The sequence below is a fragment of the Zalophus californianus genome, chromosome 7 (assembly GCF_009762305.2).
Source record: "Zalophus californianus isolate mZalCal1 chromosome 7, mZalCal1.pri.v2, whole genome shotgun sequence".
NCBI classification, from domain to species: Eukaryota; Metazoa; Chordata; class Mammalia; order Carnivora; family Otariidae; genus Zalophus; species Zalophus californianus.
This window is the reverse complement of record NC_045601.1, coordinates 117,861,345-117,889,138: the sequence shown is the minus strand read 5'-3', so window position 1 is coordinate 117,889,138 and position 27,794 is coordinate 117,861,345. Positions and strand designations below refer to the sequence as shown.

At 43.8% G+C, this 27,794-nt stretch overlaps 1 protein-coding gene across 1 annotated transcript; it reads left to right on the top strand.

The window, feature by feature from the left end:
* Positions 1-3,647: 3,647 nt before the first annotated feature.
* On the top strand, positions 3,648-27,551 carry LOC113927113 (butyrophilin-like protein 1). Its single transcript, XM_035728589.1, has 10 exons — positions 3,648-3,927; positions 5,074-5,168; positions 6,935-7,282; positions 19,912-20,193; positions 20,308-20,508; positions 20,755-20,775; positions 20,867-20,893; positions 21,760-21,786; positions 24,904-24,930; positions 25,335-27,551. The coding sequence occupies exons 2-10, from the start codon at positions 5,084-5,086 to the stop codon at positions 26,003-26,005; spliced, it is 1,689 nt and encodes a 562-aa protein (XP_035584482.1). The 5' UTR covers positions 3,648-3,927; positions 5,074-5,083; the 3' UTR covers positions 26,006-27,551.
* Positions 27,552-27,794: the final 243 nt, after the last annotated feature.

Sequence of the window (27,794 nt, the reverse complement as noted above, 5' to 3'; positions counted from 1 at the left end):
GGATGGACCTAGAAGGTATTAGGCTAAGTGAAAGAAGTCAGACTGGGGAAGACAAATATCATACGATTTTACTCATATGTGGCATCCAAAACACCAAACAAATGAATAAACAAGAAACAAAAAGCAGAATCAGATCTATAAACACAGAAAACAAACCCATGGTTGCCAGAAGGGAGGTGGGGTGGGGGGGCAAAATGGATGAAGAGTGTGGGAGATAGGCTCCCAGTTAGATGGTAGGTGCATGTGTGGTGGGCATAGCATAATGTTTAACTTGTGGAATCACTATGTTGTACACCTGAAACAAATGTATCATTGTCAAGTATACTCAAATAAAAAAATTCACAAAAAATTTAAAATAAATTAAGCTTTATTTAATGTTTTCAATAAGTGGGTTTAATCCTTTCCACCAACTGGCACATTATAAAATCACAATTCATTTTATCTTAGCCCTAGTTTTATGGCTTTCATATTTCTCTGGAGCTGCTTCAAAAGCACTTGAAGCAACTAAATATCAGAGAGGGGGACAAACCATAAGAGACTCTTAACTAAGGGAAACAAACTGAAGGTTGCTGGAGGGGAGAAGAATGGGGGGAAGAGGTAAGAGGGTGATGGGCATTAAGGGTAGCACTTGAAGTAATGAGCACTGGGGGTTATATGCAATTGATGAATCACTAAACTACCTCTGAAATTAATAATACACCATATGTCAATAATTGAATTAAAATAAAGAGGTATTATATGTCTGTTAAAGTAGAAAGTAGAATATTAACTCGATTAGCATCAGAATAAATATATTTCAAGCAAGAAAAGTCATTCATGGTCAGTGAACAAGTGTTTGTAGATATAGCAGCCGGAACGTGAGCCTGATGAGCTGGGGAATGCAGTGAAGTTTGCTGTTTGCAATGAGTCTGTCAGTGTCTTCAGATGTCCTTCCAGTGTCCTTCAGGAAAATCTTCCCTGTGCTTTGTCATTCCTTCCTCTCCCTTCTCAACATGGGATCCAAGGGCTGACATTTAGGGGAGATAAGCTTTCGGGCCATGTCATCTGCATCATTGCTGGGTCCAAGGTCCCCTTCCTGGTCCTCTTTCACCCTGAGTTGTGTGGAGTTGGGGGCTGGGCTGGGCTTGAGGACTGGGGTGTGCGGGATGTGGGGGCTTGAGGACTTGGATGTGCGGGACACCTGCAGCTCCAGGTGTCCCTCTTCTAGGAAGTTCCTTGATGAAAGGTTACTAGATGGCAGGGCTCACATCTTCATTTCTGTTTGCATGTGTGAGAATGATGATTCATGAATACAACTTGTGTAGCTTAGTTCCTGGCACTTAGGAGATACTCAATAAAATTTGACTTTGTTCCCTGTCTTTTTTTATATATAGGAGAATTTTTTTAAAAAAAGATTTTATTTATTTAATTGACAGAGAGCTCAAGTAGGCAGAGAGGCAGGCAGAGGGAGAGGGAGAAGCAGGCTTTCTGCTGAGCAGGGAGCCTGATGTGGGACTTGGTCCCAGGACCCTGGGATCATGACCTGAGCTGAAGGCAGACACTTAACCAACTGAGCCACCCAGGCGCCCATTCCCTGTGTCTTTTAAAATATTCCCCTAATGTCTCTCAGGCCTTGAGGAGTCTCCCTGTGGGGCAGGGTGTGGTGGGGCAGTGGGGGATGGATCTGGATTCCCCCAATATTCCTGAGTCTAAGTGGATATTGGCAGAATGGATGTTTGGGGATGACAACATGGGATGTGTTCAGATATTTCCAGAAGTCCTGGTTCTAGACATTTTTCCAAAGAAGACATCCAAATGGCCAACAGACACATGAAAAAGTGCTCAACATTGCTCGGCATCAGGGAAATCCAAATCAAAACCTCAATGAGATACCACCTTACACCCGTCAGAATGGCTAAAATTAACAAGTCAGGAAACGACAGATGTTGGCGGGGATGCGGAGAAAGGGGAACCCTCCTACACTGTTGGTGGAAATGCAAGCTGGTGCAACCACTCTGGAAAACAGTATGGAGGTTCCTCAAACAGTTGAAAATAGAGCTCCCATACAATCCAGCAATTGCACTATTGGGTGTTTACCACAAAGATACAAATGTAGGGATCCGAAGGGGTACGTGCACCTCAAAGTTTATAGCAGCAATGTCCACAATAGCCAAACTGTGGAAAGAGCCAAGATGTCCATCGACAGATGACTGGATAAAGAAGAGGTGGTATATATACACAATAGAATATTATGCAGCCATCAAAAGGAATGAGATCTTGCCATTTGCAACGACGTGGATGGAACTGGAGGGTGTTATGCTGAGTGAAATAAGTCAATCAGAGAAAGACATGTATCCTATGACCTCACTGATATGAGGAATTCTTAATCTCAGGAAACAAACTGAGTGTTGCTGGAGTGGTGGGGGGTGGGAGGGATGGGGTGGCTGGGTGATAGACATTGGGGAGGGTATGTGCTATGGTGAGCGCTGTGAATTGTGCAAGACTGTTGAATCACAGATCTGTACTTCTGAAACAAATAATGCAACATATGTTAAGAAAAAAGAAAAAGAAGAAGATAGCAGGAGGGGAAGAATGAAGGGGAGTAAGTCGGAGGGGGAGACGAACCATGAGAGATGATGGACTCTGAAAAACAAACTGAGGGTTCTAGAGGGGACGAGGGTGGGGGGATGGGTTAGCCTGGTGATGGGTATTAAAGACGGCACATTCTGCATGGAGCACTGGGTGTTATGCACAAACAATGAATCATGGAACACTACATCAAGAACTAATGATGTAATGTATGGTGATTAACATAACAATAAAAAATGAAAAAAAAAAAGAAGTCCTGGTTCTGCCCAGAGTTTTTTTGTTTTTTATTTTTTGTTATTATTTTTTAATTTTTTGTTATGTTAAGGATGTATTGTAGGTAGAAGCTGACAGTGAATATGGATTTGAGAAACTCAAACTTTCTACTACATTGGAAGTAGACTAAGAATGTGGAGTGTGAGGAATGTGCTTCAAGTTTCTGGCAGACATAACTGGGTGAACGCAGGTGTCCTTTACTGAGATGGGGAACTGCAGGAAGGGAAGGGCTAGAGAAGCCCTAGTGCTCCATGTTTTTCCTTCAGAGACCATAGAGTCCACATTTCCTGGTGCACACTGTGGCCTGGAAGGGAGGGGCTGAAAGGTGTACCCAGGCCATGCGGGGGTGATAGTAAAGTATTAAGAAGCCACACAGCACTGTGCATTTGCTTCTGCAGGGACAGGTTCCTGGAGCTGGTCCTGAAAGATCCTGATGCCCAGTATTAAACTGTCCATTCCAGGTTGTGGGATGATGTGGTTGGTCTCCTGCTGAAGAAAAGCAAAGCAGCTATGCTGGTGGCTCCACAAAGGCTCTTGTGCCTGAGAGACACCCACAGACATGGTATCATCTTAGTAGTGAACAGTCGGGCAACCTGAAGAGTAGTAGTTGTTCAGTAAATTGTTGCTGAGTCTGTGTCTTGTGTGTCCTCCTGCAGAGTGGGTCAGTGTACCTGTCCCTGCCCTGTTTCATGGCTCTGATCATGCTGTTTCCTTCCTGATAACTAGGGTGCACCATCCAGAGGGCAGGGCAGAGTCTGCTGCAATTTCTTGTTGTAAGATTTCACTTTCAAATGGTGGAAGAAGTCAGCACAAGGTGGATTCTTCTCTCTGGGAGTGCTGAGTGCCCCAGCTCCTTGTTTCAGAACAGGCCCCTGCAACCTGTCCCAGGCTCTGCTTCTCTGCTCTCCTGGGAACCACTTGCCTCTCAGACAAGAGGAGCCTGTAGCACCAGGGTTGGATCTGGAGTCAGGGTGTGGGACTCGGGCAGTGAACTGCAGACGCAATTTCTGAAAACAGATTTGGGGTCGGCTGAGATCTTGCACTGCTAAGTTAGAGATATTTATGAAGTCCCGGATTTTCAAGTAGGTGAGTGGGTTCTGAAGACACTTGTTGGACAAGAGGAGGAAAGCTGGGAGCAGCTGGCTGGGAGGAGGAGGCTGAGATCGTGGTGGGGCTGGGGTGGTGGTGCTGGATAATAATGAGGTTCTGAGAAGACCCAGGATAATTACAGTGAGGGCTGCACTTTTTTCACTTATTTAATGACATTTCTGTAGCAATCCTAGGACCAGGCACTGTTCTAATGACAGGCAGTGACTCTCCATACATAAATTCGTAAGATTCTCCTTATACCTTGGGGTATAACTTATGCTCTTACTATCCCCGTTTTGCACATGAGGAACTGAGGCAGAGCAGGTCAAGAAACTTGCCTAAGAAAGTCACACAGAAAGTGGCTGAGTGTGGAGGAGACGTCAGCAGTCAACCTCAGTTTCTTTCCTTCCCAGGACCATTGGCTGCCCCCCATGTATAAGTAGTTTGAAGCCCTTTTTCTGACCAGGACTCATTTTATCCTCTGCCACTCTGTCTCTCTGGGACCCTTTTTCCTGAGGCAGAAACTCCTCAGAGATAGAGAAGATGAAGATTATTATCTTATCATGGGGTACTGACTGGGCATTGGCTGTGTGGAAGGCCAGGTCCTTTGTCCCAAGCAGCAAAGGGCTGGGGGGAGGGGCATGAAATTCAGGTGAACTCAACAAGCAAAAGACCCGAGGACAGGGTGCCTGTGGTAGAGCCACGGTGTCCTTGAGGTGGACCAAGTCTGACTCTCATGCTTCTCAGTCATTCCCTGGTCATAATTAGGGGGCAGCAGAGGAACAGCACGCAGGAGCTGGTGTGTCCTTCATGGGGAGGGCCCTGAGTCTGGGCCCTGTGTCCCTGTGGTGGCCTGTGACTCATGCAGACATGGAGGAGGCCCCTGTGCTGAGGCAGGAAGTTTCTGGTCCTGTCGGCAGAGCAGGCTGGGAAAATTTCCAAAGGGCTGGGAAGGATTTCTTGGTATCAGGGCTGTGGAGGCCCCCACCCCACCAGCATAATGGGCAGTAAGAAAGGCTCTGCTCCTGCTGGGGACTGTTGCCAGCCTTGAGCCTCGCTGTCTGCTCTGAGGCCCAGAGCTGTGGGCTGGTCCTGCCTCCTTTCCATTGATGTTCACCTGCCTCCTGCCCTGTGTCTCCCCAGCTGTGAGGAAATGAAGGATTGCTGCAGGGGCTCTTTGCTCTTTCATCTCCCCTCCCTGCTTCTCCTCTTCCAGCTGCCCACTGGGGGTTCTGCAGGTGAGTGTGTCCCCTCCCCCTTCCTGGGTCTCCCTGGGGTGGGTGAGAGCCCCTGGGAGCTCTGCTGGTGTCTCCATCAGGATGGATGGCTTTTGGTGGAGGCCGTGGCTCTAGAGAGATTCTGGTGATCCTCCAACTGCTAATTATAATTAAACATTTAAGAAGAGTTCCTAAGCCATAAAATAAAGACATGGGATCATAACAGTTGTCTAACAATGAGTTTATGTCTTATAAAGTAAAAACTATGAAAAGTGTGAAAATGAATTTCCCCTCATTTCTTGTTTCCTGGCTCTATTGGTATCTAACCACTTATACTGTGATTATTTCATTACACCCACAGATACTGACAGGGTGTCCAATGCGTGTTAGGTGCTACTCTATGTACAAAATGAGAGAGTATCTGTCTTCACACAGCTCATTTTGGCAGGAGACAGGGAGCAGTAAATACCACAACCCCATACGATCTACGTCTGTTAGAGGAGTGGAGAGCATGGGACGAGGAAGTAGAGCAGGGTGTGGAAGTGAGGGGTGCAGGAGGGCTGTAGGCAGGCTCCACAAGGTGCTTCATAAGGTGGTCAGTGTAGGCAGTGAGATGGGAATGAAACTTGGTGGAGGTGGTGTGTCATCCTGTGAGGATCCCCCTGGATTGAGGCTTTCTATCACGTGGAGCAGCCAGAGCAAAGCCGGCAGTGTGCCTGGGTGTTCAAGGAGCCAAGGAGGTAAGTGTTGGCTGGAGCAGGGTGAGCGAGAGGGAGAGAAGCAAGCATTGGGGGTCAGAGAGCAGTGGGGGGGGTCATCCCTATAGGGCCTGTGGGCCACGTGGGAGAACTGTGGAGCCATTGTAGGGCTTTGAGCAGAGGAGGGACATGGTTTTGCTTACAGGTTGAAAAAGAATAGTTGGGGAGAGAATAGTCACAGGGAGCCTAGTCACTGACATCCCGCAGGTGAGACATACAGTGACTCAGCCGAAGTTGAGTAGCACAGGAGGTGAGAAGTCACTCTTCTGAGGTCCAGCTGGGGTCTTTCTGCAGAAGTGTCCTGTCGTGACATGTCCATCAGTTCTCAGAAGACCAAGGCCTGTGAGGGGTGTGACACTGAAGTGAACCTTCCTTTGTAACAAGTAGTGATTTGGGTCCTGTGATTGATGGAGTGGGGGCAGGTTTTAACAGAAATAGCTGTGGGCTCTAGTTATTAGTGCACACGTAATTCAGCAAAGTACTAAGATATGGGGACAAATATTTAACTTAGGAGCAGCTCTGGGTAAGTTCCTGAGTGTGGCTGAAGAAGCAGAGTCCCACCTAGGCCACAGGTTCTTTTTGGTCAGTTTTCAGTCTTGTCCTAAGAGGAGGCAGGTCAGAGCTGTGGATGTCAGAGTGTGGTCCCTGGAATATTTGTAACAGAATCCCTATCACCCCTAGAAATACACATTCTTAGACCCACCCCAAAACTGCTGAACCAGATGCTCTGGGGGTGGAGCCCAGAAATCTGTGTTTCTCAAGCCTTCCTGGTGATTGTGATGCCTGTGGAAGGTTAGAACCACTGAGTTAGAGAGTCCTCCATGGAAGACCTGGAGCCAGGAGCACAGGCTGCTGAGGGAGTCTCTTTGACATCATTGCTGGGTCTCTAAGTTGTTAAAGCACAAACTTGCCCTGATTCAGAGTGGTCACAGCTGAGTCCCTCAGATCAGGGCCTCCCACCTGACAGTGTGTTCCCTGCCCCTGTCCTTCATCTCTCCAGCTTTCTCACTCCTATGTCTGTGTCCACAGAGGAGTTCGTGGTGATTGGCTCCTCGGACCCCATTGTGGCAGTGCTGGGTGGGAACATCACGCTGCCATGTCGTGTGTTTCCGGCCATGAATGTGGAGAACATGGAGCTGCGGTGGTTCCACTCCAATTTCTCAGAAGCAGTGTTCATCTATCAAAACCAGCAGGAGCAGAGAGAGGAGAAGTTGGCCCAGTACACAGGGCGCACCTCACTGGTGAAGGAATTCCTCACCTGGGGGGAGGCCATCCTGCACATCCACAATGTCCAGGCTTTTGACAATGGCCTATATACCTGTTTCTTCAGAAAGGGAAGCTTCTATGAATCTGCCAGTTTGGAACTGAAGGTGGCAGGTGGGTTGTTGAACTCTATTTAGGGTGCTGTAGTATTGGAGTTGGGAACAAACTCAGGGCCAAGTAAATCAGCCCCTCATTTTACAGATTAGGGAAAGGAGGGTCTTCCCTTATTCATTAATTCAGTGTGAATATATAGAATTGCTACTAAGTACAAGATCCCCTCTGGGCACCTGGAGACATCATTGAATCAAAACATGAGCCTTGCCATGCAGAGTTTCTTTTCTTCTTCTTTTTTTTCTTGGTGGTTAATTTTTAAAAAAATTTATTATGTTATGTTTTCACCATACATTACATCATTAGTTTTTGATGTAGTGTTCCATGATTCATTGTTTGTGTATAACACCCAGTGCTCCATGCAGTACATGCCCTCTTTAATACCCATCACCAGGCTAACACATCCCCCCACCCCTCTCCCCTCTAGAACCCTCAGTTTGTTCTCAGAGTCCATAGTCTTTAATGGTTCCTCTCCCCCTCTGATTTCCTCCCCTTCATTTTTCCCTTCCTGCTATCTTCTTCTTCTTTTTTTTTTTTTTTAACATATAATGTATTATTTGTTTCAGAGGTACAGGTCTGTGATTCAACAGTCTTACACAAATCACAGCGCTCACCATAGCACATACCCTACCCAATGTCTATTGGTAGAATGAAGGGGAGTAAGTCGGACGGGGGGGGAGACGAACCATGAGAGACGATGGACCCTGAAAAACGAACTGAGGGTTCTAGAGGGGAGGAGGGTAGGGGGATGGGTTAGCCTGGTGATGGGTATTAAAGAGGGCACATTCTGCATGGAGCACTGGGTGTTATGCACAAACAATGAATCATGGAACACTACATCAAGAACTAATGATGTAATATATGGTGATTAACATAACAATAAAAAATAAAAAAAATTAAAAAAAAAGAATTCCTCATCAGTGGGTCATATGATACATGTCTTTCTCTGATTGACTTATTTCACTCGGCATAATACCCTCCAGTTCCATCCACGTTGTTGCAAATGGCAAGATTTCATTCCTTTTGATGGCTGCATAATATTCCATTGTGTGTGTGTGTGTGTGTGTGTGTGTGTGTGTGTGTGTGTGTGTGTGTGTGTGTATACACATACATACATATATATACCACATCTTTATCCATTCATCTGTCGATGGACATCTTGACTCTTTCCACAGTTTGGCTATTGTGGACATTGCTGCTATAAACATCGGGGTGCATGTCCCCTTCGGATCACTCCATTTGTATCTTACTGCACCCAGTAGTGCAATTTCTAGGTCGTATGGTAGCTCTATTTTCAATTGTTTGAGGAACCTCCATACTGTTTTCCAGAGTGGTTGCACCAGCTTGCATTCCCACCAACAGTGTAGGAGGGTTCCCCTCTCTCCGCATCCCCACCAACATCTGTCATTTCCTGACGTCTTAATTTTCACCATTCTGAGAGGTGTGAGGTGGTATCTCATTGAGGTTTTGATTTGGATTTCAGTGAGGGGGGTGTTAAAGTCCCTCACTATTATTGTATTGTTGTCGATGTGTTTCTTTGCTTTTGTTATTAATTGGCTTATATAATTGGCTGCTCCCATGTTAGGGGTATAGATATTTACAATTGTTAGATCTTTTTGTTGGATAGACCCTTTTAGTAGGATATAGTGTCCTTCCTCATCTCTTATTACAGTCTTTGTTTTAAAATCTAATTTGTCTGATATAAAGATTGCCACCCCAGCTTTATTTTGATGTCCATTAGCAAGATAAATTGTTTTCTACCCCTTCACTTTATTATTTTTTTAAATTTTTATTGTTATGTTAATCACCATACATTACATCATTAGTTTTTAATGTAGTGTTCCATGATTCATTGTTTGTGCATAATACCCAGTGCTCCATGCAGAACGTGCCCTCTTTAATACCCATCACCGGGCTAACCCATCCCCCCAGCCCCTCCCCTCTAGAACTCTCAGTTTGTTTCTCAGAGTCCATCATTTCTCATGGTTCATTTCCCCTCTGATTTCCCCCCCTTCATTCTTCCTCTCCTGCTATCTTCTTCTTTTTTTTTTCTTAACATATATTGCATTATTTGTTTCAGAGATACAGATCTGTGAGTCAACAGTCTTGCACAATTCACAGCACTCACCATAGTACATACCCTACCCAATGTCTATCATCCAGCCACCCCATCCCTCCCCCCCCACTCCAGCAACCCTCAGTTTGTTTCCTGAGATTAAGAATTCCTCATATCAGTGAGGTCATAGGACACATGTCTTTCTCAGATTGATTTATTTCACTCAGCATAACACCCTCCAGTTCCATCCACGTCGTTGCAAATGGCAAGATCTCATTCCTTTTGATGGCTGCATAATATTCCATTGTGTATATATACCACATCTTTATCCATTCACCTGTTGATGGACATCTTGGCTCTTTCCAGTTTGGCTATTGTGGACATTGCTGCTATAAACATTGGGGTGCATGTACCCCCTTCAGATCCCTACATTTGAATCTTTGGGGTAAATACCCAGTAGTGCCATTGCTGGATTGTATGGTAGCTCTATTTTCAACTTTTTGAGGAACCTCCATACTGTTTTCCAGAGTGGTTGCACGGGCTTGCATTCCCACTAACAGTGTAGAAGGGTTCCCCTTTCTCTGCATCCCCGCCAACATCTGTCGTTTCCTGACTTGTTAATTTTTGCCATTCTGACTGGTGTGAGGTGGTATCTCACTGAGGTTTTGATTTGGATTTCCCTGATGCCGAGTGATGGTTGAGCACTTTTTCATGTGTCTGTTGGCCATTTGGATGTCTTCTTTGGAAAAATGTCTGCTCAGGTCTTCTGCCCATTTCTTGATTGGATTATTTGTTCTTTAGGTGTTGAGTTTGATAACTTTATAGATTTTGGATACTAGCCCTTTATCTGATATGTCATTTGCAAACATTTTCTCCCATTTTGTCGGTTGTCTTTCAGTTTTGTGGACTGTTTCTTTTGCTGTGCAAAGCTTTTTATCTTGATGAAATCCCAATAGTTCATTTTTGCCCTGGCTTCCCTTGCCTTTGGTGATGTTTCTAGGAAGAAGTTGCTGCGGCTGAGGTCGAAGAAGTTGCTGCCTGTGTGCTCCTTTAGGATGTTGATGGACTCCTATCTCACGTTGAGGTCTTTCAACCATTTGGAATCTATTTTTGTGTGTGGTGTAAGGAAATGGTCCAGTTTCATTCTTCTGCATGTGGCTGTCCAATTTTCCCAACACCATTTGTTGAAGAGACTGTCTTTTTTCCATTGGACTTTCTTTCCTGCTTTGTCAAAGATGAATTGACCGTAGAGTTGAGGGTCCATTTCTGGGCTCTCTATTCTGTTCCATTGATCTATGTGTCTGTTTTTGTGCCAGTACCTTACTGTCTTGATGATGACAGCTTTGTAATAGTGCTAGAAGTCCGAAATTGTGATGCCGCCAGCTTTGCTTTTCTTTTTCAACATTCCTTTGGCTATTCGGGGTCTTTTCTGGTTCCATACAAATTTTAGGATTATTTGTTCTATTTCTTGGAAAAAAGTGTATGGTATTTTGATGGGGATTGCATTGAATGTGTAGATTGCTCTAGGTAGCATTGACATCTTCACAGTGTTTGTTCTTCCAATCCATGAGCGTGGAACGTTTTTCCATTTTTTTGTGTCTTCCTCAATTTCTTTCATGAGTATTTTATAGTTTTCTGAGTCCAGATCCTTTGCCTCTTTGGTTCGATTTATTCCTAGCTATCTTATGGTTTTGGGTGCAATTGTAAATGGGATCAACTCCTTAATTTGTCTCTCTTCTGTCTTGTTGTTGGTGTATAAGAATGCCACTGATTTCTGTGCACTGATTTTATATCCTGCCTCTTTACTGAATTCCTGTATGAGTTCTAGCAGTTTTAGGGTGGAGTCTTTTGAATTTTCCACATACAGTATCATATCATCTGCGAAGAGTGAGAGTTTGACTTCTTCCTTGCCGATTTGGATGCCTTTGATTTCTTTTTGTTGTCTGATTGCTATGGCTAGGACTTCTAATACTATGTTGAATAGCAGTGGTCATAGTGGGCATCCCTGCCGCATTCCTGACCTTAAGGGGAAAGCTCTCAGCTTTTCCCCATTGAGAATGATATTCACTGTAGGTTTTTCATAGATGGCTTTTATGATATTGAGGTATGTACCCTCTATCCCTATACTCTGAAGAGTTTTGATCAAGAAAGGATGCTGTACTTTGTCAAATGCTTTCTCTGCAGCTATTGAGAGGATCATATGATTGTTGTTCTTTCTTTTGTTAATATATTGTATCATGTTGATTGATTCGTGGATGTTGAACCAACCTTGCAGGCCAGGGATAAATCCCACTTGGTTGTGGTGAATAATCCTTTTAATGTACTGTTGGATCCTATTGGCTAGTATTTTGGTGAGAATTTTTGCATCCATGTTCATCAAGGATATTCGTCTGTCATTCTCCTTTTTGATGGGGTCTTTGTCTGGTTTTGGGATCAAGGTAATAGTGGCCTCATAAAATGAGTTTGGAAGTTTTCCTTCCATTTCTGTTTTTTGGAACAGTTTCAGGAGAATAGGTATTAATTCTTCTTTAAATGTTTGGTAGAATTCCCCTGGGAAGCCATCTGGCCCTGGGCTTTTGTGTGTTGGGAGATTTTTGATGACTGCTTCAATTTCCTTAGTGGTTATAAGTCTGTTCAGGTTTTCTATTTCTTCCTGGGTCAATTTTGGTAGTTCATATATCTCTAGGAATGCATCCGTTTCTTCCAGGTTTTCTAATTTGGTGGCATAGGGTTGCTCATAATATGTTCTTATAATTGTTTGTATGTCTTTGGTGTTGGTTGTGATCTCTCCTCTTTCATTCATGATTTTGTTGATTTGGGTCATTTCTCTTTTCTTTTTGATAAGTCTGCCCAGGGGTTTATCAATCTTGCTAATTCTTTCAAAGAACCAACTCCTAGTTTCGTTGATCTGTTCTACTGTTCTTTTGGTTTCTATTTCATTGATTTCTGCTCTGATCTTTATGATTTCTCTTCTCCTGCTGGGTTTAGGCTTTATTTGCTGTTTTTTTCTCTAGCTCCTTTAGGTGTAGGGTTAGGTTGCGTATTTGAGACCTTCCTTGTTTCTTGAGAAAGGCTTGTATTGCTATATCCTTTCCTCTCAGGACTGCCTTTGCTGTATCCCAAAGATTTTGAACAGTTGTGTTTTAATTTTCATTGGTTTCCATGAATTTTTTTAATTCTTCTTTAATTTCCTGGTTGACCCATTCATTCTTTAGTAGGATGCTCTTTAGCCTCCATGTATTTGAGTTCTTTCTGACTTTCCTCTTGTGATTGAGTTCTAGTTTCCAAGCACTGTGGTCTGAAAATATACAGGGAATAATCCCAATCCTTTGGTACCGGTTGAGCCCTGATTTTTGACCTAGGATGTGATCTATTCTGGAGACTGTTCATGGGCACTAGAGAAGAATGTGTATTCCATTGCTTTGGGTTGGGATGTTGTGAATATATCTGTGAAGTCCATTTGGTCCAGTGTGTCATTTAAAGTCTTTATTTCCTTGTTGATCTTTTGCTTAGATGATCTGTCCATTTCAGCGAGGGGGGTGTTAAAGTCCCCCACTATTATTGTATTGTTGTCAATGTGTTTCTTTGCTTTTGTTATTAATTGCCTTATAAAATTGGCTGCTCCCATGTTAGGGGTATAGATATTTACAATTGTTAGATCTTCTTGTTGGATAGACCCTTTAAGTAGGATATAGTCTCCTTCCTCATCACTTATTACAGTCTTTGTTTTAAAATCTAATTTGTCTGATATAAGGATTGCCACCCCAGCTTTTTTTTGGTGTCCTTTACCATGGTAAATGATTTTCCACCCCTTCACTTTCAATGCGGGGGTGTCTTTGGTTCTAAAATCAATCTCTTGCAGGCAGCATATTGATGGGTCTTGTTTTTTAATCCAATCTGATAGCCTGTGTCTTTTGATTGGGGCATTGAGCCCATTTACATTCAGGGTAACTGTTGAAAGATATGAATTTAGTGCCATTGTATTGCCTGTAAAGTGACTGTTACTGTATATCGTCTGTATTCCTTTCTGGTCTATGCTGCTTTTAGGCTCTCTCTTTGCTTAGAGGACCCCTTTCAATATTTCTTGGAGGGCTGGTTTCGTGTTTGCAAATTCCTTTAGTTTTTGTTTGTCCTGGAAGCTTTTAATCTCTCCTTCTATTTTCAATGACAGCCTAGCTGGATATAGTATTCTTGGCTGCATATTTTTCTCGTTTAGTGCTCTGAAGATATCTTGCCAGTCCTTTTTGGCCTGCCAGGTCTCTGTGGATAGGTCTGTTGCCAATCTAATATTTCTACCATTGTAGTTTACGTATCTCTTCTCCCGAGCTGCTTTCAGGATTTTCTCTTTGTCTCTGAGACTTGTAAGTTTTACTATTAGATGTCGAGGTGTTGACCTATTTTTATTGATTTTGAGAGGGGTTCTCTGTGCCTCCTGGATTTTGATGCCTGTTTCCTTCCCCACATTAGGGAAGTTCTCTGCTATAATTTGATTGAATATACCTTCTGCCCCTCTCTCTCTTTTTTCTTCTTCTGGGATCCCAATTATTCTAATGTTGTTTCGTCTTATGGTATCGCTTATCTCTCGAATTCTGCCTTCGTGATCCAGTAGTTGTTTATCTCTCTTTTTCTCAGCTTCTTTATTTTCCATAATTTGGTCTTCTGTATCGCTGATTCTCTCTTCTGCCTCATTTAACCTAGCAGTTAGTGCCCCCATTTTTGATTGCACCTCATTGATAGCCTTTTTGATTTCAACTTGGTTAGATTTTAGTTCTTTTATTTCTCCAGAAAGGGTTTCTCTAATAACTTCCACGCTTTTTTCAAGCCCAGCTAGTATCTTTAAAGTCATGATTCTGAACTCTAGGTCTGACATCGCACTACTGTCCGTATGGAGTAGGTCCCTGGCAGACGGTACTACCTCTTGTTCTTTTTGCTGAGGTGATTTTTTTCGTCTTATCATTTTGTCCAGAGGAGAATAGATGAATGAGAGAACAAAATGCTAACAGGTTAACAATGTCCCCAGAAAATATACTCTAATCAAATCAGAAAAGACCTGAAACCAGGGGAAAAGAAAGGGAAAGAAAGAAAAAAGAAAGAGAGAGAAAAAAAAGAAAAAGATAAAAACAAACAAAAACAGAACAAAACAAAAAAATACAGAATATGATCAAATATGATCAGGCTGGTGCATAGATCAGTGCCACACACTAGATTTTGGGCGTATTTTGGTCTCTTAGAAGAAAGTGCCTCCCAAAATTTTAAAGAAAGAAAAACTTATATATGTACAAAAATAAGGGTAAATATGATGAAGGGATGGAATATGACTGTAAAGATGGAAAGTATAAAAGATTTTATAAGAGGAATTGATAAGATAAAAGTTGGTTGAAAAAAGAAGGAAGAGGATTTAAAAAAAAAGGGAGAGAATGTGATCAGGCAGGGGACTAGAACAAAGCCATACACTAGAGATAGGGTATATTTTGATCTTTTAGACGAAATTGTACCCCAAAATTTTAAAGAGGGAACAACTTATATATATACCAAAAATAAGGTTTGCTACTCTGAGGGGATAGAATATGACTCTAAAAATGAAAAATAAAAAATAATTTTTAAAAAACGGTTTGATAAGATGTTGGTTGAAAAGGGAAAAACTAAAATTAAGAAAAAAAGAAAAGAAAAATAAAGTTTAAAAAAATTAACTTTGAAAAACTAAAGAATCTAGGGAAAAAAGCCATGAATTCTATGTGCAGTATTCCCCTAGCGATGGAGTTCTGCTGTTCTAATTGATCGGTAAACTTGGTCTTGGCTGGCTGTTCTTGCTGATCTTCTGGAGGAGGGGCCTGTTGCTGTGGTTCCCAAATGTCTGCCGGAGGCGGAATTGCCCTGCCCTTGCCAGGTCTGGCTAAGTAATCTGCTCGGGTTTGCTCTTGGGAGCTTTTGTTCCCGACAAGCTTTCCATACAGATTTGGAGGATGAGAGTGAAAATGGCGGCCTCCCACTCTCCGCCCCAGAGGAGCCAAGAACTTGGGGCCCCACTCCTCAGCGAGCCCCCAGAGGAAAGCAGTCAATCACTCCCATCTCCCCTGTCTTTGGCTGCACTCCATGCTCACCCGGCCTGTGACCGAGCATTTCTAACTCTGGCACGTGACCCCATGTGGAGTCTGCAAACCCAGCAGATCCCTGCGGTGCGCTCCCATACCTCTCCTCCTAGGGGAGGAAGGGGAGTCTCCCCGGATCTGCCTCTTGTTGGGTCCCTGCTGGAGGAGCAGTTGTCCAACTGTGCGGTGGGTCACAGTTTATGGCAACCCCGAGCTGAGAGCCCTCTCCTCAGCTCCATCTCTGCAGCCAGCTTCCCTGCTCCAACACCTGGGAGCTGTGCCACACTCAGGCATCCCCAGTCTTTCTGTGCTCCCGAGGTTCCTGAGACCACACTGTCCCACGAGGGTTCCACCCCCCGCTTAGCCACTGGAGCGACATCCGTCAGCAGAGCCCACTTTTAAAAGTTCCGATTTTGTGCTCCGCTCTCTATCACTTGCCGGTAATGGCTGACGGAGGCCTCCTCCCCCACTGTCTATCTTCCCAAATATCACCTTGGATTCACTTCTCCTCACGTCCTACCTTCCAGAAAGTGGTCGCTTTTCTTTTCAGAGAGTTGCTGCTATTCTTTTCTTTGATCTCCTGTTGAGTTTGTAGGTGTTCAGAGTGGTTTGATCCCTATCCAGCTGAATTCCTGGGACCAGACGAAATTTAGGTCTCCTGCTCCTCTGACATCTTGCTCGTCCCAGACCAGAGTTTATTCTATAAAAAGCAATACAGATGTAAACAGATGGGTTATAGAGGATGTTAGATGGTGATGAGTAGGCATTGAGAGAAGTGGCTATCTTGGGGTGAGAGTTCCAAGCAGAATACCCATGTGAAGTAATTGAGGTAGGAGTGTGGCAGGTGTGTTTGGGCACACAGACAGGCCACATGGTTGGTGAGAGAGGTGAATAGTAGGGTGGTGAGAGGTGAGAATCCTGGAATACAGAGGTTTTCCTGGACCAGGTCCACAGAGAAGATATTGATCAGGAAAAGTTCATGAGTAGCACACACTTGAGCAGGTACTTGGGATCACCAGACTCTTCCAAAGGGCCTTTCTGGTTTGTGTTCTGGACCATGAGGGGCACAGAGAACATGGTGATTGTGATTATGAGCAGTTAACCAAATAGTCCTGGGGCTAGAATGTGTGTACCCAGGGGTGTGCAGGAGTGGGAATTGGGGAGGAATGGACAGCTGCTTTGTGGTGGAGAGGCAGATGGGACAGTATAGAAGGCTTTTTGAGCTGGGTAACGGAGTTTGGATGTAGAGGTGAGGAAATTTTAAACAGAATGGTGTAGGATGGGGGGTTTGCTTTGACAGTGTGAGGGAGGATGGATAGAAGGAGAGGAGACTGAAGGCATGAATGTAGTTACACAGAGGAAGTTTGGCTGTCTGACTTCATGTGGGGGCTGTGAGGTGGGAGACATTTGGCTTCAGAGAGGTTTAGAAACTAGACACAAATGAGTCAGTAGATTTGGGGACAGTGTGAAGGGGGAAGTGGGGACTACGGAGAGTCCTAGGGTTTCTCTTTTGCCATTTGTTTAATTGTAGTAGAAATATTGATAATTATATGTTATTTCCCAGTTGTCATGATGCTGTGTAACACACTGTAAGAAATCTCAGTGGCATATAGCCATTTATTTAATTTGGGCATTAAGGGAATTTAGCTAATCTAGGCTATATTTGGCTACTCTTCTTTTTTTCTTCATTTTTCCAGTTTTATTTTTTTATTTAAATTCAATTAGCTAACATATAGCACATCATTAATTGCAGATGTAGAGTTCAATAATTCATCAATTGTAAATAACACCCAGTGATCATGTAGTTGGCTATTCTTTTTTTTAAATTAAATTTAATTTTTTTATGTTAGTCACCATACATCATTAGTTTTTGATGTAGTGATCCATGATTCATTGTTTTTGTATAACACCCAGTGCTCCATGCAATACGTGCCCTCCTTAATACCCATCACTGGGCTAACCCATCCCTCACCCCCCTTCCCCTTTAAAACCCTGTTTGTTTCTCAGAGTCCATAGTCTCTCATGGTTCATCTCTCCCTCCGATTCCCCCTCCTCTTCACTTTTTCCCTTCCTTCTCCTAATGTCCTCCATACTATTCCTTATGTTATGTTGTTAGTCACCATATATAGTACATCATTAGTTTTGATGTAGTATTTGATGATTCATTATTTGCATATAAAAAACACCCAGTGCTCATCACAACACATGCTCTCCTTAATACCCATCACTGGGCTACCCTATCCTCCCACCCCCTCCCCTCTGAAACCCTCAGATTGTTTCCTGGAGTCCATAGTCTCTCATGGTTTGTCTCCACCTCTGATTCCCCCCCTTCAGTTTTCTCTTCCTTCTCCTAATGTCCTCCGTGCTATTCCTTATGTTCCAAATATGAGTGAAACTATATGATAATTGACTTTCTCTGCTTGACTTATTTCACTTAGCATAATCCCCTCCAGTTCCATCCATGTCAGTGTAAATGGTGGGTATTCATCCTTTCTGATGGCTGAGTAATATTCCATTGTATATATGAACCACATCTTTATGCATTCATCTATTGAAGAGTATCTTGGCTTCTTCTGCAGTTTGGCTATTGTGGACATTGCTGCTATGAGCATTGGGATGCATGTGCCCCTTCTTTCCACAACATCTGTATCTTTGGGGTAAATACCCAGTAGGGCAATTGCTGGGTCATAGGGTAGCTCTATTTTTAATGTCTTGAGGAACCTCTATACTGTTTTCCAAAGGGGCTGTACCAGCTTGCAATCCCACCAACAGTGTAAGAGGGTTCCCCTTTCTCCACATCCTTACCAACATTTGTTGTTTCTTGCCTTGCTAATCTTTGCCATTCTAACCAGTGTAAAGTGGTATCTCAATGTGGTTTTGATTTGAATTTCCCTGATGGCTAAAGATGTTGAACATTTTTTCATGTGTCTGTTAGCCATTGATAGCAGTATTTGGCTACTCTTACCTGGGTTTGCTCATACATCTTTGGTCATGTTGGGGAAATATAATTAAAAGGAAATCTCTGAGAAATCTTCTTCACAAAAATAACAGGAAAGAAAACTCTTTTATTATAGAATAAGATTTACCATAATGTGATGTGTATCATAGACAATCTTTGAAGAGATGCAAAGACAAAGAAAATCACCCTTTTTCATAGCCATGCAGACACAACTGAACACACGTGTTCTCAGGGTAGACAGTTACTAGCTCTCAAGTAAGTGAACATGACAGCATCAACTGTCACAAACAGATCACCCTAAATTTACTTGGTAATTTGGGTGACAATACATGTTAGCTAATTGGCTTCATCCTGAAAAAAATGCATTTTCCAGTCTTCATGACAGGAGGTGGTCTTACATGTGGATCCTGGTGCCCACTGAGGTTAGGCTCCTACCCTGGCACAGGAAGGGGGAGAGAGGTGTGCTGTCTTCCTTGGTGTGAGCAGTTCAAAGGGAAGATTCCCAGGTCCTTGGGAAATACATTCTTGGATCACAAAGCTGGCTAAGGGCCTATCTGTGTTTTTCAATGGATTTATATACATTTCAAAGAGGGGGAGAAAGCACCCACAATCACATGTTTCCTCAAGTAAATGCTAAAAGAAAAGGATAGGAAGGGGCTCTCTTTCCTTATTTTCAACAGGGACAATAAGCCCCTTACTTTTAATATATTTTGCTCTGACAGTGGACCTTGGCTGGGTTTGCTCACAGAGCTGTTGTTCATCTGGCTGTTGGCTGGGCTAGGACAGCTGCACCTGGAAAGGCTGTGCTAGCCTGAGCATGTCCCTCCCATGGCAGAAGGTGAGGCAATGGCACAAGCAGTTTCCAACCTCTCCTAGAGTCACATTCCCTGAACTAGCAGTGGCTGAGTCAAGTGACGGGATGGAGCCCAGAAGCAGAGTGTGAAGTCACTAAGAATATGTGGCAGAGGGTGAGCTGGATGTAAAAAAGGCTGAAGGATTTGGGAATATTTTCATCATCAGCCTATCACAGATGGGGCCAAACATGAATTAGTTCAGGATTTGAGTTTGGAACATCCGTGAGCAACTCTGGCAGAGCTAACCCAGGGATGTGGATATTAGGGAGGGAGCTCAGGATGTAGGTGGGGTTGGTGAAGGTGGAAGTGATGTACCAAGTGGCAGTGTGTGCACAAGAAAATGCCCTGGAGAGTGTGTGAGGTGAGAAGAGCAGAGAAGGATGGATCCTGAGACCAAATTCCTCTTTCTGTCACTCTGGGGGATGGATTTCCCACCCTCATGGTTGGGGAGAAGAGTCCTGCCCTCTGTATCTGCTCAGGTCCCCATGCTCCTTCCTTCTATTTTCTGTGGCAGGACCCATGTTTTGCTCCCTGCTGTGTTCACTCCTCACTCCTCACTCCTCAATGAGGCCTCCAGAAAGCAATGCTGCCCTTGGAGTTGTGCATGGGAAGGCTCTGCTTGCATCCCTGGGTTCTGGGCGGCCTCCCTGTGCTCCCTAGCTTCTCTCTTGCAGGTGTGGGCTCTGGCCCTGAAATGCACATCACAGGGCCAGAGGAGGACGGGGTCCGAGTGGTGTGTAAGGCATCAGGGTGGTTCCCAAAGCCCCAGGTGCAGTGGAGAGCCCTCAGTGAAGAGAAGTTCCTGATGTTCTCTGAGACCCATGTCCAAAATGCTGAAGGGCTGTTCAGTGTGGAGGCTGCTCTGGTGGTGAAACACAGGTCTTCAAGGACTGTGACCTGCTCCTTCCTCAACCCAATCCTGAGCCAGGAGAAGGCGATGGCCATTTTCATCCCAGGTCTGTGCTGTTTCCCTCTCCCAGTAGGGCCATAGGGAGGGGGTAGGAGTCCCTGGGTGTGCTGGGTGTGCTGTCCTGGGCTGTGACCCTGACTGTGTGTTTGACCGGACACAGAGGACTTCTTTCCCCAGACTTCTCCCTGGATGTCAGCTTTCATGGGGATCCTGACCTTGATGATGCTCTTACTCCTTGGGACTGCCTACTACACCAAGAGAGAACATACTGCAAAGTGCCAGGAGATGCAGGAATGGGAGAAACTCCACAGGGAAAAGGAGGAGGACCAGTGGGCAAAGGAGGAGGCACTGAAGGCCAGAGGTAAGGCAGGACAGTGGCCAAGGCCTGTGAGTGTGGCAGCTGGTGCAGAGGAAAAGTGGACAGAGGGCCCTTGCCCTGGACTGGGTGGCTGATGAGGTCCAGAGAGGACAGCTGGAGCTGTGGAGGCTCGATGGATCTGGAGCTATAACTTCTAGGGTACTGAGATGCGCATTTGTGTGTTTGTCATGTGCAATCTTGGCTGTTCTTAGAGATGGGAGTTCATGTTTACTTCTCACTCTCTTTCAGATGAACTCCAAGCAGATCTTGGTAAGTTCTGCTTTTCCTCTAGAACTTTCTGTGTCTTCTTTGTAGGAGAATTCTGGTTCTTAGCTCACCTGTTTCCTGTGTTGCCTTTCAGACTGGAGGAAATCTGTTTACCTGGCTGGTGAGTGACTATCCAGATGTCCTTGGGTCTCTTGTTCTACCTAAGTCAAGGCGTCCCCTCTCCTTGATTCAGGCAGGGACTGAAGACCCTTCCCTGGGGCAGAAGTGGAAGCTGGTGGGAAGCAGAACCCTGTTGCTTGAGCTTTCCTCAATCTGGGCCACTGTTTCCCACCCAGTGCTTGAGAACCTGGGGGTGATGGTGGTCCCTGGAGTCTGCCGTGCATCTTGGGTTTATTCCAGTGCTGACCTACCTGCCATATTGCTAACTTTTTAGCCTTCAGTGCAACTAGTTCTGTCAGCACTTGGAATCCAAAAGCCAGCTGCTCTGAGATTTTAGTAAAGGAATTATATAAATTAATGTGGTCATTAAGGTTAAGAGTGTGACCTCAGCTATATAATACCAACTAGGGAGAGTGTGTTCTCTCCAGTTCCTGGAAGTTGTGATCACGAAGTGATGGGTAGAGGTCTGGACAGACTATGTATGAGAATGTGGTGGAATGAGCTGTCAGTGTGCCCAAATAACGATTGTGTTATCTCAGAAAGATTGGCCACTTTTACCCTAGAGTTCATCTCACACCCCTGCCTGAAATCACCTCTCCTTTTGGGTTATTTCTCAAATATCTCTGTGCTCAAAATCACTGGGTGTACTAATGATTTTTTTTATAGTTATGGAATTTTATATATTTAATCCATATAATCTTTTCATACAATATATATCAGCACATGGCAGGAGGTCTTCTCCTCTCCAGCCTCTCCCCACTCTGCAGCTAGTGTCACCTATATTCCAGAGGGCAGGCAAGGGTCAGTAGATCAATGCTGAGCAGGCTTGCTCTGACTGAGGTCTCACCAGGGTGTGTTCCTTTTCAGCCTGGAGCAAGGCACAGCTGTATGCAGGTATGTTACTCAGTTTCCCGTTACCTTACCTCCCCTGGCTCAACTCAGCCCCCTTCTATGTCATGGACCCCACACCAGGTTGGGGTTGGTGTCCCTGCTCCCCTTGCCACTTTTGTCTTCTTCCTCTGAAGACTGCAAAGACTGTCCTTGGGAACACAGATCTGCCTCCATTCTGACCCATCCTTTACTGCAGGTCACTGTTAGGGTTAGCAACACTGAACTCTGAACATACTTTGTTCAACTCATAATTTTAATTGGTGCGTTGACAACAGAGAGGTCATTTATAAGAAGAGTCTGGAACAGGATAGTGACTGTATAATTCAGAAACTGTTGTTTGTAGAGGATTTCAGAAATCAAGCTTTCCTGCTTGGGACTCAGGTCTTCATAAGTGGGTCTTTGGTTCTGAATCCATTTCTCCCTGAAATTCCTACTTTTTTGGCTGTGGTTTTGGTTTTCCTGTTTCTTGCAAACCTCTGGCATGTTGGTCTTCATTTTGCTTCCTCATACTCTGACTCCCTGTCCAAACTGGGTTTCTTCCTTTAAATGTGCTTAGTTGCTGAGGAATTAAATACTTTAGAGCAGGTGTTCTGAATCTGAGATCCAGAGCCACCAGAAAATTTATGGATTTCTGGGGGGTGGGGTCTGTGAGCCACCTGCAATTATATACAACATCTTTTGTATATTTTTGTGTAACAAGAGCAATAACATATATATTATAATCATATATTATTTAATATGTATTGTATATTAAATATTTAACATGATTTATGATATATATGTATTTTTAAAAACAGCTACTAATATTTTTTCACAAATATTATCCTTCCTTTTAGGAGAACATTGCACTTACCTGATGGGCTTGAACTTGGTCAGGTTTATTAGAGGCAATGCGTGAAGATTGCAAAAGGAGAAACCTAGAGGAGTTAAATTCTTTACCAGAAAAAGTGAGGTTCAAATCAGGAAAGAAAAAATGTGTTAGGAGAAGAGCAGGGGATGAGAAGGAAAGTAGAGAGCCTGAGATTCCTTTGGAGAGATTTTGGGCAGATAAGAGTGGTAGAAGAGACACCACAAATCATAGCCGTGTTGGTTTGAGTGGGACATACACAGAGGGTGTGCAAGTTATTTGCATGTATGAAAGGTAATAAACTCCTGACACCTGTTTGAGAGATTTCTGAAAGGACTTATATTTATTTTAAGCAGTTTGGAAGTAATCATGTAACCAAGTTTGCCTCTGATAATGAGATCATCTTGATCTTCTAGCAGCATTGGGATGGAAGTGTGGTCTGGGGGATCCTAAAGCAATGAAAAGTTATCCAAGGGATCCTTAGTACTTGGAGGAGTTAAGAGTCTGTGCCCTTTGAACCTGTGTAATATGTGCTTTTTCTTTTTGGCTGTTTCTATTTATGATCAGGGATATAGACTGTGAGAGCAGAGAAGGGGAAGCCAGAGGTGAAGGAGGCTGGGGGTCCAGATGTGTGAGTCTCCTTAGAGAACCTCAGTGATTATTGGGATTTATGTGAAAAATGATGATGAAATAATCATCTTTAGCATCTCCCCCTTCCCTGCTGAATTGATGTGCATGATTTATTTGTTTATTGATTATTTATTGATTATTTTATTTTTTTAAAGATTTTATTTATTTATTTGAGAGAGAGAGAGAATGAGAGCTAGAGAGCATGAGAGGGAAGAGGGTCAGAGGGAGAAGCAGACTCCCTGCTGAGCAGGGAGCCTGATGTGGGACTTGATCCCGGGACTCCAGGATCATGACCTGAGCTGAAGGCAGTTGCTTAACCAACTGAGCCACCCAGGTGCCCTATTTATTCATTATTTTAAAAATATATTTTTATTATATTATGTTAGTCACCATACAGTACAACAAAACTAATGATGTACTGTATGGTGATTAACATAACAATAAAAAATTTAAAAAAACCCAGTGCTCATCACAACATGTGCTCTCCTTAATACTCATCACCAGGCTACCCCATCCCCCCACGCCCTCCCCTCTGAAACCCTCAGATTTTTTCCTGGAGTCCATAGTCTCTCATGGTTCGTCTCCACTTCTGATTCCCCCCCCCTTCAGTTTTCCATTCCTGCCCCTGATGTCTACTGTGCTATTCCTTATGTTCCAAATATGAGTGAAACCATATGATAAATGACTTTCTCTGTTTGACTTATTTCACTTAGCATAATCCCCTCCAGTTCCATTCATGTCGATATAAATGGTGGGTATTCATCCTTTCTGATGGCTGAGTAATATTCCATTGTATATATGGACCACATCTTCTTTATCCATTCATCTGTTGAAGGGTGTCTTGGCTCCTTCCACAGTTCGGCTATTTTTTTAATAAAAAAAAAAGATTTTAGGGGCACCCGGGTGGCTCAGTTGGTTAGGCGGCTGCCTTTGGGTCAGGTCATGATCCCAGGCTCCTGGGATTGAGCTCCACATCAGAGCCTGCTTCTCCTTCTTCTCCCTGCTCTTGCTCTCTCTCCCTATCTCTGTCTCTCTCTCTCAAAAAAATCAAATCTTAAAAAAAGATTTTATTTGTTTATTTATTTATTTGAGAGCCATTGGAGTGGGTGGAAGGGCAGCAGGAGAGAGAGAATCTCAAGCAGATTCCATGCTGAGTGTGGAGCCTGATGGGGGGCTGGATCCAACCACCCTGAGATCATGACCTGAGCCAAAATCAAGAGCCAGATGCTTAACTGACTGAGCCATCCATGTGCCACTAGAGTGCAGACACAAGTATGCCTTGTGTACTAGTATTTTGATCTCCCCCATTCTTTTCAAGAAAACCTAGCTTTCATGATGGATATGTGGTTAGGAATTGAGAAAACATAATTTGAAAGTGAAATCTGGGCATAGATTCTTCTTTTCAGGTTGTTTTCCAGCCTCTCAGTAGTGTGAAGCTTTATGGTGTGGCTCTCATGGGAAGGCTGTAGCATGATGGCTGTGTGTGTGTCTGTGTGTATGTAAGAAATAAATGCATCAGGGAATGTTTGCAAAAGATATTTCCCTGTAACTCTTGCATCACTGTATTTTAGAAGACTAGATATAAACACCAATGTGTTCAGACTTCTCAAAGCCTTAACATGAAACATATGGTTCTTTTGTAGATTGGTGGAAGGAGAAGTTCCAGCCCTGTGAGTTACTTTGAGTTCTTTCTGGCCCCCCCCATGGCTGCTGACATCTCCTCAGCCTGCTGTGGTGAATAGATGTTGGCCCCATCAATGGTGGTGGGTTCAGATGGGGCGGTGAAAGTCACATAGCTTGGATTGGTGGGTGTGGATGATAGCAGATGCTAAAGAGATACCCTTCAGTGTTGGAGTCCAGTCTGCTCCTCAAATGCCTGTGACATGTCAAACCCTCAGATCAGTCTCTTGGTTACTTATCCTGGTTGGAAAGGTCTGTACTTGAGTCACAAGACTCATCTCAGGAGGCTTAGCCCTACCCACATGCATCTAGATGTCTGGGAGAGGGGGTGGTTGATGTGTGCCTTGTTATGGGTCAAGGGGAGACCTCAAATAATTGGCAACTCTCTCTGCAGTGTCAGTTACTCTGGATCTAGAGTCTGCACATCCAAACCTTGCTGTTTCTGATGAAAAGTCTAGTGTGACCTGGAAGAATACAACTAAGGACCCAGGAAAACACTGTAGCATCTTAGGTCAGGAGGGCATCACATCAGGACACTGTTACTGGGTGGTGGAGATCAGGAATGGAGACAGAAGTGAGTGGTGTCTGGGTATCTGTAGAAGAGATGTGGAGAGGACATACTGCTACCAAGAGTGCCCAGAAAGGGGGTTCTGGGCTGTGGGAGTATATTTGCAAAATTATTGTGCATATTCCAACTCTGTGATTCCACTATCCTGTAGGCAAGCTCCCCACAGGGTTGGGGTTTTCTTGGACCTCAAGGAAGGGGATGTCTCCTTCTACAACATGACTGATGGCTCCCACATGTTCTCCTTCCCTCTAGCTTCCTCCTCTGGGGCTCTGTTTCCATATTTCATGTTGAGGTCAGGAGATGTGTCCCTGACCATCTGCTCTGTGGTGGGTGGGCCTGCAGAGACCCCAGTGACCCTTAACAATCTTCCTTCTTCTTTGGAGGAGCCTGTGAGCCTCTCAGGGGTGGGGTTCAACTCAGTCTCTGGTGTTGATGGTGCTCTTCCTGGGGCTGAATGTCCATTACTCCCCTGCAGCCCTGAGGCTATGTCCCCATAGAGCCCCAACACTGTCCCAGACTCCTCATGATGGCTCTTCCTGGAGCTGCAGACTCCCTGGGGCAAAAGCCTCTGGGGTTAGCCCTGGATGACCTGGTGTCTTGCCTTCCTGCTCTGGATGAAGACTTCCTAGGGTGTGGTTATGAGAACAGTCAGTTCACGCCTTATGCTCAGGTGAGAAAAGTTAAAAGTTGACTGTTTGTTTGTGCTGGTTTGGAGCAGGCTGAATTTTACTATTGGAAGTTATGTTTCTTTTGGTAATGAAAATTATTTCATGGAGTCTTTATATTCTTTGGATATGAAAGGAGATGAGGGCTGAATGACTCTGCGGGATTACATGGTGTTTGTTTTATCTAGCTTGAGTTGTGCAGATAAACCCAGAGGCTACAGGTGGGTCATCAGCTCTATTTTGGGAAATCTACACTCTGACCAGAGACATTGGCCATCCAAAAATTTCTGGAGAAATGGATGGCTGATGGACTTTAAGAAGAGATGAGTCTAATATTCTATTGTATAAATTTCCTATTCTGCAATGGATGAAACACACTTATGATATCTTAGTAAATTTCTGTTATTTGAAAAACTAATGCTGTGTTAAATCAGGGAATTAAGGATGAGGATCTGGGTTCCCCTTTTGTGTCAACACCAGTTGGAAAGAACAGAATTGCTACCAGAACAAAGATGTGAATGGTGAAGAGAGTTTTCAGATGCCCGGTGAATTGAAGAAAGCGTTGATCATGAGCACAGTTCCAGGATCTATGTACTGCCTCTCAGTACTTCCAAGTCCAATGAATAAGGTATCAACCACAGAAAATAAAAAGACACCAGACTATTTAGGGCTCAGACCTTCAGGCATGAAGGTGTATTCACTCCACAGGTAGAGAATTCTGACCTGCTGTGCTTCTGGGAGAGATGAGAAGACACAGAATTGGAAATGGAAGAAGGGAGTCACGGATATCAGTTCCTGCCTGTGACCAGGCAGAGAAAAAGGACTGTAGTAGCTTTGCATATTTTTTCTTTCTTGTCATATAGATGTGTTTATTTGTATTTATGATCTATTTTCTTCCTCTCTCTTCTAACCTTTATGATTTTATTCAAGTTGTTGATGGTTATATTTAAAATAGAGCCTCTATAGGAAACCATCAAAATTCTAGAGGAGAACACAGGCAGAATAGTCTTTGACCTTGGCCACAGCAACTTGGTACTAGACATGTCTCAGAAGCAAGGGGAACAAAAGCAAAAATGAACTATTGGGACTTCACCCAGATAAGAAGTTTTGGCACAGCAAAGGAAACAATCAACAAGACTAAAAAGCAGGGTACAGAATGGGAGAAGCTATTTGGAAATGATATACTTACTAAAGGGTGCTATCCAAAATCTATAAAGAACATATTAAACTCAACAACCACAAACCAAACAATCCAGGTAAGAAAGGGGTAGAAGTTAGACATTTTTTTCAAAAAGACATCCAGATGGCTAACAGACACATGAAAAGGTGCTCAACATCATTCACATCAGGGAAATACAAATCAAAACCACAATGAGATACCACCTCACATAGTTCAGAATGGCTAAAATTAATGACACCGGAGACAATAGGTGTTGGTGAGGATGTGCAGGAAGGCGAATTCTCTTGCACTGTTGGTGGGAATGCAAACTGATACAGCCACTCTGGAGAAAAGTATGGTAGTTCCAAAAAAGGAAAAATGGATCTACTGCATGATCCAGCAATTACAGTACTAGGTATTTACCCAAAGCACACAGAAATACACATTTGAAGGAGTACATGC

What these genes read in the sequence shown, in the direction of transcription:
- LOC113927113 (XM_035728589.1), top strand. Translation starts at nt 5,084, where the DNA reads ATGAAGGATTGCTGCAGGGGCTCTTTGCTCTTTCATCTCCCCTCCCTG. An exon ending in GATGGCCATTTTCATCCCAG is followed by an intron (nt 20,194 to 20,307) that starts GTCTGTGCTGTT and finishes GACCGGACACAG; the next exon opens with AGGACTTCTTTCCCCAGACT. An exon ending in GAAGGAGAAGTTCCAGCCCT is followed by an intron (nt 24,931 to 25,334) that starts GTGAGTTACTTT and finishes CTCTCTCTGCAG; the next exon opens with TGTCAGTTACTCTGGATCTA.